Below are 10755 nucleotides of genomic sequence, written 5' to 3' on the forward strand. Positions count from 1 at the left end.
CGGGGCTAGATCCCAAAGAAGGATCTGGGGCAACAGGCGGGAGCTGCTCTGATGCCCTGGCCGACGTGGGAGACGTCGGAACAGACGGGATCCAGTACGTGAAATAATTTATATAATTAAAACATTTCATAGAAAACCCTCGGATTAGCCCTAAAACTAAACAAGGGGGGAGATGGCCAAGCGATAGCTATGAATCACTTTATGCGAAAAGGATCAGGGGTCCCCTGTGCAGTACAAGCCAACCTCCCACCCCCCTCGAGTTCCAGCTGTGGATTGCTCTGCCTCACTTTGCTGGTGGGTTTATTTCCCCCCCATCCCACAATGCACTGCTCTCGGCTCCCACAGTGCTCCGCTCCCTTCCAGGCGCCGATGCTAACGATCCGGGCGCTGCACGCAGAACACTTTGGCTTGGTGATCCCCGGACGTTGTCACCACTATGGACGCGTCCCTGGGAAAGAGACAGGAGATCGGATTAGAGAGGCTCAGGGGACAAAGGGCAGAGCCCCTCAGCCGCCACCCACACTCCTTGGGTCTGGAAAGAGAAGGGGACAGAGAGACAGGCTAGTCCAGTCTAGCCTTTATTTCCCTCGGCTCCGTCAGTGCCCCTCAAGAGGCAGAGACCTGCTCTCAGCCAGGCCTAACAAAGCACCTTTCTTAATGCAACACAGACCCCGAGTCTGATCACCACCATTCTCGAGCCGGCTGGGGCAGGACAGCTCACGATTTCTGAGCGCAAAGCTCGCAGGCTTTAATGTATGTAGGAGCCAATCCCCGCCCTCCCCCCAGCACACGCCAGCCCCGTGTCCACAGCCAGCCCAACGGGCAGACTGAGGGGGGGCCGTGGACACTGCAGCGCGAAGGCAGACGTACCAGAGCCTGCCACGGCCACTCACTTGTTGACGGCGAAGTCCAGGATTTCCGCCGAATGGCCCCGATACTCGCTGATCAGCTTCCCGGAGCGAGCATCCCACAAGCGCACGGCACCATCCAGGCTGCAGGTGTAGACCACAGCCGCGCTGTCCTCCCACAGCAGCTGCACGATCCCCGACTGCGGGCATGGAAGTCAGTGAGGGCACCGGCAGGCCGCATGGGGCCACCTAGCCACTCCAACCCCACCGGACAAGGGCACAGGGGCTGGCTCGCCCAGTCTGGCGGCAGACGTGGGAGCTCCACCCCACAAGGGATGCGGTGCCTGGCACTGCCTAAGGGGCGGGCACGGGCCGCTGTCTTGACACGCTACAGGGACATTAGGATCACTGGTCAGAGCCCACAAACCCTGCTTTTCTGGCTGGGGGCTGGGACCCAACCCAAGGCTAGGCCCAAGCCAAGGGGGCTCAGTGACGGCCCCTGGACAGAGACGGCAGCAGTGTCTAGAGGTTAGCGACAGCCGTGAGGGAATGAGGATTTATAGGGGATCAGCCAGGAGCCATGCTAGGAGCTGCCAGCCCCTGCCCTGGGCCACGGGGGCAGCCCCAGGCTCGCTAACTGGGAGGAGAGCATGCCCTCCCCACCCCAAGCAGATGTGAGTGATCCCAGAGCCCTCTGGGGCAGCCCAAGGTCTCCAGGGGCCATAGCTCAGGGCATCACCCCCAGAGCCCCACCTAGTGCCCGGTCCCTTACCTCGTGCTGACACCTCTGCCTCAGGCTTTGCGTGGAGATGTCGTAAATGGCCAAGGTCCCGTCCAGGTAGCCCACGGCTGCCAGCGGCATCCTGCCCCGGGGAAAGAGGGGGAGCGTGAGAGGCAGGGCATGGTGGCCTGCCGACCTCCCAGAGCAGCACCTCTTCGCCAGCGGGAGACAGAAGGAAGTGAAAGGGGGGAGGGAGGGACTGGTTTACCTGCCAGACCCCCTCTTAGGAGCAAAGGGGGGGTGGATTTTGAAGGAAATGGCCCCCCTGCCTTGCTGGCTGAGCAGCCTGGGTGGAGGAACGAGGCTTGTTCGGTCAGTCCCCGGCAAAACAGATAAATGGGACTCCTTGGATTTGTTACCAATAGGGATGATGGGGTGGGGGAGGGGGAACCCAGGTTAGGGTCCTCTAAAGAGAGGGGAGGAGAACGGCACCTTGGCCTCCCCAGGACGTGAATGCCAAGCAACATGGCAGCACCGGGACCACCCCCATGCCAAATCAGCCCCCCCCGTCTTGATACAGCTGCTGGGGTCGCCTCTGCCCATGGCCCTTCCCCAGCGTCCAGGCCCAGCCCCGGAAGGGTGAGCCGGGAGGGTCAGCCTTTCGCCCACCCGGCCCGTACTCACACATTGCAGAAGCCCAGGGACTCGACCGAGTTGGATTCGGCCTCCCCCGCCAGGGGCTTTGAGGCTGCACTTTCCATCTTAAACACACAGACCACCTGGGCAGAGAGGAGACACTCCCCCATCAGAGCCAGTGGGGAGGGGGGCCTGGGAGCCAATCCAGCGTCCTGTCTCTCCCCCCACCTGGAGATTGCTGAGCCTGCTACAGCCTCGGCCAAGCCCATTACTCTGCAGGCACCACCCCTGCCCCAGAGTGGGGGCCCTGCAAATACAGACCAGGCCACCCCCCTTCCCCAGTAACCAAGGGGGGTACCCATCGGCACCCAGAGACAAGAACCCGACTGGGCCAGGAGGGCAAGTGATCCCACCCTGCCACCTCCAGCCACTGGCAGCCCTGAACTCCCAGTAACCCAACTCTGGACAGCGAGGGCAGTGCGGTGCCTTGGCCTAGAGCCCTCTCTGCTGGCAGATCAACACAACTGCAGGTCCTCCCCGGAGCAGGCGGGCGCAGAGATCAACGAGCAGGGAGCCGACGAGCCTAAGTGAGGCCAGGCCGGGCCAGAGCAGCTCACTCTCCCAGAGCTGCGGGGCCGCCAGGAGAGGAGACTCGTTTGGGGCAGGGAAGTCAAAGGAGGCTGTTAACCCAGCCCCTTCCCTAGCTTCGGCCTTCAAGCAGCAAACCTCCCAGGCCTGCCCGCTCAGGGCCCCGGGTGCCGCCACCCAGCCCCAGGGCAGTGCGAGGGCCTCACCTTGCCAGTGGCTGAGTTCACCAGCTTGGTGTGACAATCCACGGACCCAGTCATGACCAGGCTGCCATCTTTATTGCTGGTCACGCATGTCAAGGGGCCCTGATGCCCGTCCTGACCTGAGGAAAGTTCACAGCCAACGGGAGATCAGACGCTTTGACCGTGTTCCAATCCTGCCTGGGAGACCTCAGAGCCCAACCCAGAGCAGCTGCCCCACCAGTTCATGCCAGTTCTGCTGATGCCCCTCAATCCTGACCAACGGCCTCCCCGTGCCCTGCTGCAAGGAGCCGTGCCCCCTCCTGCCAGCATGCAGGTCTGCCAACGCCCCTCAGCTGCGGTAGCCAATGCGCCAGGTTCTGCAGAGACCAGCCACAGACTAGACTCTGGTGCATCGGAACCGCTCTCCCTGTACGGACAGACTCCCCCAGTCTCTGAGGAGAGAGCCCCACGCCCCTCTGACGTGCATAACGAGAGTCCATGGAAAGGGGCTGGTGGACCCGGCCACCCCCCTACCCCGCCCCGTGTTCCTCTGGTGCAGACCCTTGTAAAACAGAGAAGCTTATAGAAACCCAGTGCAACGCCAGCACCCTGCCCTTCCTAGCTACCAACGGACAGGGGGAATGAACCCTTCCATACCTTTAAGAACGTGGAGGGAACTTCCCTGCTTCAGGTCCCAGATCCGCACAGTCCCATCCTCATAGCCAACCACCGCTCTCTTCCCTGGACGGAGAGATGGACAACAGCCGCTTGTTAGACCCTCTCCCCCCACGCTGTCCCCACCCTATCCTTCCCCCTCCCAGGCTGCCCCCTGCATGCCAAGGGACAGAGGCCTGGGGGAAAAATCCTGGGGGAAAAATCCTTGCAGGGCTCGGTGACTCCTGCCCTGACAGGGCGCCTCCTGCCTGCTGGCTGAGGGACTGACAGAGAAGACACACGGCTCCCAGTCGGATTAGTTGGGGGAGTGCCCACAGAGAGTCACTGGCTGTGCCGTAACGACTGGCAGGGCTGCACCACGGCCTAGTTTCCCTGCCCAGCTTCCCCAAATCCCTTCCCCGCCCTCTCCTCTCACCATCAGGAAGGACCCTGCCGCAAGTGGCCGGGCAGCTCGGCCCCTGGAAGGTCTTGCACTCGCCGCTGGGGATCTTCCACATCCAGGAGTTCCCATCAGCTGTGCCCGCCAGCAGGACGTGGGCCTGAGGGTGCCACTCCATCCACTGGGGAAAGAGGGAGACAGATGGGGGAGGATGCTGAAGAGCAGAGAACAGTCGGGCCTGGGGGAGAGCCAGACGAGACAGGCCTGGCTCAGCCCAAGAGGATTCACAAGCGGGGCCCACAGAAGGGAATCCAGGCTGGGCACTTGGCTCCCTCTAGAGCTGGCTCCATACCACCTCCCCTGCTGACGAGCACACGAGCAGGGAGCTGTGTGCAGTCACCCCCAGGTACACTGCCCCAGCATCCATAGACGCAAGCGGTTCAAAGCCAAACTTTGAAAAGCACAGGACTTCGCTCCAGGCTCTCTCTGACTGGGTGACCTTACACAAGTCACTGCCCCTCCGTGACTCAGTTTCCCCCTGTTGTACATGCACTTTCAGCTTTTTGGAGGAACTACACAATACACAGCGAGTTGAAAGCGTCCAACTCCCTACCTAAAGGGACATGATCAAATCAGAAGCGGCATTCAGGATACAACTGTCCTCACCAGCATCAGTTATGCCAGGTAACTAGAAATGGTTTCAAAATCCAGTTCGCTTCTCCCCAATGAACTGGGCCTGGTCTACACTACAGAATTTTCCTAGTAAAATCTGCCTAATTTCAGCACATCTTCACAAGTCCACACAATGCTTTGATTCCTGTTGGTAACACCGAGACTTCCCCTGGGTGCAATGAAGAAGAGGGAGAAGAAACACACAACGGAGGACGTGTTCTCTGATCTTTTCATCCAAGGTTCACATACGGGAGGAAAGGCAGAGGGACCAGGAGCTACACAGAGAAATCCCCCATCATGCAGCTCCTGAGACAGCCAATAGATGCTACAAAACTTTCTGAAGCAAAACTCCCTGAGGCTTCCAACCCGTCAGCCACTGCACCACCCGGACCATTCTACGTTCCCAGGATCTGCCCCATACACCCCACTCCCCCGCCCCGGCCAAAAAGCCACCATCACATGCTGCATCATCCTTTCCAGTGGAAATCAGGAGATCTCTTCAGCCTAGGAGATAGGAACTAGACCTGTCAGCTTCACTTCCTGGAGAAAGTTCCCAGGCACCAGCCCGTGGCTCCTGACAATCCAGGCTGAGGTTCTAGGTGGTCTCTTAGAAAAAGAAACCTCGCCCCCTCAAGTGGGGTCTGGGCTCCAGATTCCATGAGCGACACCCCTTTCATTCCCTCTCACCTCCAAGTCGCCCACGTCGAACGACCAGATCTCTTTCTTCGTGTCCACCTGCCACACTTTGATCAGTCCACTCATGTCCCCTGTGGCCACAAACATGGAGTCGTGGCTGAAACCTGCGCAGGTGACGGAGTCCTTGTGACCTGAAGAGACGGCAATGGGGAAGCAGGGGATAGTGATTTAGCCAGCCTTGGTTACCTGCGGTGATTAAGGCAGATAACATCAAGCCAAGCACTGAAGATTATCCACAACAGAAGGTTGGCTCCAGGCTCCAGCAGTTGCAGGCCATTAGATTTACCTGTACGGCTCATCATCCCTAAAGATCCCAGCTGTCTCTCTTTTCCATCCACCATGACAATACAGCTCTCTCTGCGGTGGAACACGGAAGCTGTTTAACACCGCACAGTAACACCCCCAAAGGGAGCACACCACAACCACCAGGAATTGAAGCAGAACCTGCCATATGCCAGAGAATGGTCCAACTCAGCGCACCTCACCTGAGCATTCAAACAGGCGTTCACCATCACTCAGCCGCCACACAAATGCCTTGTCGTCCTCCCCACCTGTCACCGCCATGGTGTTGGTCGTGGGATCGAGGCTCACGCAGAAAACGGAGGCTTCACGGGACAGAACAGTGTCAATAAATATCACCTACCGAATGAACATGGAATGCCAGCCAACTTCCCAACTCCCGCTTCGTTAGGGCTCAACCCCAGACAGGCTCGGTTGCAGATCGGGATCATTTTAAGCCCATTAACCCCCAAGACCCAGGATAGGAGCTGGTCGCTTGGGGTGTAGACAGTGTTAGACAAACGTGCCATGGCTACACCAGCATCGGCCATGGCGCAAGACAAGGGAGGGGCTGATCTAGCAGGCCAGGAAGAAGGGATACCAGGCTAAATGGTGGCTGTCTCAGGTGCTGATTGGTCGGTTTGGCTTTTGGCGAGCAGAGTGGCAGCAACTTGGTCCAGGATTGCCCCGCCCTTCTTCAAGCTCCCACTTATAAGTCAGCCGGTTCCCAGCCTTGATGGAGAAGCTCCTGCTACTATGATCAGCCAGCAGCTAGTCACTAGGGAGCAATTGAAGGCTCGGACCCTCCAGGGGGAAAGTCCCAGGAACATGTTGTCTGAACACACAGGCCGGCACAACCCCACTAAGGAAAGCCAGGGGCAAAGCCAGCTCTTGGAGGGAACTCAACTGACCAAACCCTGCCCGATTTTCAGCGAGGGGGTGCAGAGATCACCCCTCACCCTGGCAGGGCTGACCCACCTGGCAAGATCCCCCTGAGCCCTCGTGTAGCTGGAGCAGCTGAGTTGGGAGAAAGCTACAATGAACATCAGGACAGGAGACAACACACATGAGGTGTCAATACAGCAGTGCCCGCCCCTGCCCCCAGCTTACCCGAGTGCTCAGAGAAAGTGACCTCACTGTCATCCTGGGCCTCCATGCCATCCTCCACCCCCTCGTCTTCCTCCTCCGTCTCCCAGGCCTGCTCCTCAGCCCCTTGGATGGCCTCCTCGTCAAAATCCACATCTTCCATCTCATTGGCCAGGTCGTCTGCAGGGGCAAAGCTGGGGAATGTAAGCACCAGAGGTGGGGGGGGGGTGTATTCTGCCCCCCTCAGCTCACGCACATTGCTTGCGGAAAGGGCCAGATGAGACATTTCCCTGGGAGGCAGGGGGTGGTGTAGGCAGAGTACGGCTCCACCGGGCAGAGGCCTCCCTCAGTGCGCTTGCAAGCCAGTTCCACTGCCTCCCTGTTGGACAGCAGGGTTTTCAGTACCAGGCCGCACTCATTCACTGAGGTCCTCTGAACAGATCGGACGCCCAGGAGGAGTCAGGGGACCGGGCCTCGTTAATGCAACTACCGGGGCTCCCTAGGCCCTAGTCCCCCTGCTCCCCACAGCAAGCCAGTGGCCTGCATGTCATGTGCTGGTCTCAGTCCACTCTATGCAGGACAAACATCCACGCCACAAAACCCAGCATCGTTGCGGCTGGCCCCGGTTTGGCAGCTTCAGCAAAGAGACCCAGGACAGAACCGGCCCCCGGAGCCCGATCTCCCCTCTGGGCCCTAGGGAGAGGGCTCTCCACAGGCCATTCTGCAGGGAGTGTCCTGCTGCAGTGCAGGCGAGGGACAGAGGGTTCAAGCTGCTCCCGTGGGACCCTCCAGTGGCAGGATAAGGAGCCTCTCCAGGGACTGACAGGCAGGATCCGCATGGGTGGCAGAGCTAGGGGAAAGGGCCGCAATGCAGACGGGCCAGAAGCGGGTCCAAACACACACACACACCCCCAAGATCCTGCAGCAAGACTCCCCACCGCACCCACTCCCAGCTCCCCTGATCTGATGTGGGAGGCGGGAAACTCCTGGCCCCAGAGACTCAGGACCAAGGGGCACCTAGAGCAACCTCCCAGCCTGGGACAGGGCCACCCAGGACCCTCTGCAGAGGGGCCATTTCCCAGGCCCCCAACTCTCCTAGAGCAGGGACCCCCCCCTCCGATCCCCATGCAGAGCTGCCGCCGCCCCCCAGGCTCCCAACTCCCCTAGGGCAGGGACCCACCTGCAGAGCTGCCGCCGCCCCCCAGGCTCCCAACTCCCCTAGGGCAGGGACCCACCTGCAGAGCCGCCCCTCCAGGCTCCCAACTCCCCTAGGGCAGGGACCCACCTGCAGAGCCGCCGCCGCCCCCAAGCTCCCAACTCCCCTAGGGCAAGGACCCACCTGCAGAGCCGCCCCCCCAGGCTCCCAACTCCCCTCGGGCGCCGCCGCCCCCCCAGGCCCGGCCCATCCCCCGCTCACCGGGGCCGGGCGGGCCCAGCTCCACCACCTCGATGATCTCCTCGTCCCCGTGGAAGTGCACCGCGCCCGCGCCGCCGCCGCCGCCGCCGCCCTCCCCGGGGCCGGGCTCCATGCCGGGCTGGCTGCGGGCTGCGCTGGTCCTCGGGGCGCCCCGTCCGTCCGCGCGCCGCCAGGCCTGGCCCAGGGAGAGGGGCGGCGCCCGGCTCCGCCAATCGCCGAGCGGAGCTGGGGCGCCCGAGCCAATCGCCGCTTCCGGCGCGGTAAGCCCCGCCCGTCGGCGGGTTCCCGCCGGGCATTCTGGGAGTTGTAGTCGGCCCGGGCTGTGGCTGGGGGCCGCTGGGAGTCCGGGCTCCGCCTCGCCCTGAGCATTCTGGGAGTGGTCGTCGTCGCGCCCCAGGGCATTCTGGGGGCTGTAGTTCCTGTCCCCCTTCCCCTCCCGCCCACGCACATCCACTCCCAGCGTGCACCGCGGCAGGGCGCGCTGCCTGCCGGGAGCTGAGTGTCCCCTCCCGAGATGGCGATGGCGGCGGCGGTCCGCGGGTCGTTCGGTAACTGAGCGTCCGGAGCCAGGGCCCCTCCCCCCCAGTCAGGGCCCCTCCCCCCCAGCCTGGGCCTGGGCCCGGGCCCGGCCCCTCCCCTCCTCTCCGGAGCCAGGGCCCCTCCCCCGCCCTCCTAGCCTGGGCCCCTTCCCCGCCTAACCCCCCCCCACCCCCCAGCCAGGGCCCGGCCCCTCCCCCTGCCCAGAGCCACTGCCCGGCACTTCCCCTCCCTCCAGAGGCCGGGCCCCTCCTTTCCTCCGCCTCCCCCTGCCCGGCTCCTCCCCCGGTGCCAGGGCCCAGAACCCCCCAGTCCCAGGGCCCCCACGGCCCCTCCCCTCCCCCGGAGCTGGGGCCCAGTGCCTGGCATCCCCAGAACCCGCCCGCCGTGCGGTGCAGCACCCAGGGCTGGCAAAGCCCCCGCTGCAGTAACTGCGGGGCCCCTGGGACGGGGCGTCAGGTGGGCTGCCCGGCTAAAGCCCTATTGTAGGGGCAGCGTGGGCTCACGCGCCCCCTGGTTCTCGCCTTGCCGCACAAGGCGAGGGGAAATTAGCAGAGGTGTCGGGATCTGAAATACCAGCCAGGCCCCTTCGTGTGTGCGCGCCCCACCCTGCACAATGGGCCCTGATCCTGAGCTGGGGTCTCTGAGTGCAGGTGTGAGACCAATGCGAAATCAGGGTGAAACGTGTCTGCTCTGACTGCCACAGAGATTCCCCAGCCCACCCAGGAACCCAGCCTCACACCCTCCCCGGCCAGGGACCTTTGAGGCCGATCTGAGGTCTTTAGGTGCTCTGGGTAATCTGGCTTTGTCTTTGGCAGGATTTTTCTCTGCTGCTGTGAACCGGGCAGCATGCTTAGCTGGGACCCATAGACCCCTGGCCCGGCTCAATGTCAGACTCATCCATGGCAGCTGCCGAGCCCCCTTGGACTTAGGAGCCAAGCCAGAACCTGGCAGGCGAGTCCATGAAATCCCAGAGTATATCCCTACACGGAAAGCCAAGAACCCCATGAAGATGGTTGGTGTGGCCTGGTGAGTCTTGCAAATTGCTGATCATCCTTGTCTCACTCCAGGGTCAGGAGTGTCATCAGCATTAGCGTCCCCTGCTTAGAAATGTCCTCAGACCCATTCTGTTGGGTGAGCGCTCTAGTTTAAGATTGCATGCCGAGTCCAGTGCGCGCGTTGTCTGCCTGCGACCCTCTGGAGGCAGCTTGTTCAGGCCCTGGCGTACCATGGGAGTGTGTGGCATCCTCTGTTAGCGCAAGGAGCAGCCTGGGTACATAGAACTGGAAGGGACCTCGAGAGGTCATCTAGGCCAGTTCCCTGCACTCAAGGCAGGACTAAGTATTATCTAGACTATCCCTGACAGGTGTGTGTCTAACCTGCTCTTAAAAATCCCCAGTGATGGAGATTCCACAACCTCCCTGGGCATCTCAAAGGGGATCTGCCCCAGCCTGGAGCATGGTGGTGGCAAGGGGAGTCCGCCGAGGCATTGGCAGAGCTGTGTGAAAGGAGCCCAGGACTAGAATAACAAGGGGAACTGCGGGTTGGGATGGAGGCGCATCCGCAGAACCGGGAGAAGCCTGGACAGTTTCTGCCCTGAGGCCGTGCAAGCCTCTCACTTTGACTCGCCCTCCCCTGCCTGATGGATGCTGAACGTCCTGCAGTTTAACCATAGCTCTGGTTTCCCGCAGGGCCATCGGCTTCCCCTCCGGCATCATCCTCTTCCTCCTGACCAAGCGCGAAGTGGACAAAAACCGCCTGAAGCAGCTAAAGGCTCGCCAGAAGATGAAGGCGTCCAACGTGGGGGAGTACGAGGGAGCGCGGTACAGGAGGACCTCACTGGGACCGGAAGGTGTGGCCGACACCAAGGCCTAGTCTTGGAACACAGAGCCAAGGCATCGAAGACTTCCTTCCCGCTCAGAGCTCGGGGACTTGGAGACGAATCTGCTTGATGTTGCCGAATGAGAAACACTGTCCCAGTGATTAGTCTCAGGTGCCAACAGCTCTTCTGTTTGAGAGTCAGTCCCCTGGGGGGTCAG

The 10755-nt window shown here is 61.6% G+C and overlaps 1 protein-coding gene across 1 annotated transcript; it reads right to left on the bottom strand.

Annotated features, from left to right (window-relative positions):
• Nucleotides 1–242: 242 nt before the first annotated feature.
• Nucleotides 243–8316, bottom strand: AAMP (angio associated migratory cell protein). The gene is made up of 11 exons (XM_074967016.1): nucleotides 8180–8316; nucleotides 6787–6942; nucleotides 5883–6002; nucleotides 5389–5528; nucleotides 4066–4210; nucleotides 3633–3716; nucleotides 3000–3115; nucleotides 2254–2348; nucleotides 1621–1711; nucleotides 894–1048; nucleotides 243–448 (listed from the first exon to the last, which is right to left on the bottom strand). The coding sequence occupies exons 1-11, from the start codon at nucleotides 8289–8291 to the stop codon at nucleotides 373–375; spliced, it is 1290 nt and encodes a 429-aa protein (XP_074823117.1). The 5' UTR covers nucleotides 8292–8316; the 3' UTR covers nucleotides 243–372.
• Between the last annotated feature and the right edge of the window lie 2439 nt (nucleotides 8317–10755).

Source organism: Natator depressus, chromosome 11 (genome assembly GCF_965152275.1).
Source record: "Natator depressus isolate rNatDep1 chromosome 11, rNatDep2.hap1, whole genome shotgun sequence".
Lineage (NCBI taxonomy): Eukaryota > Metazoa > Chordata > Testudines > Cheloniidae > Natator > Natator depressus.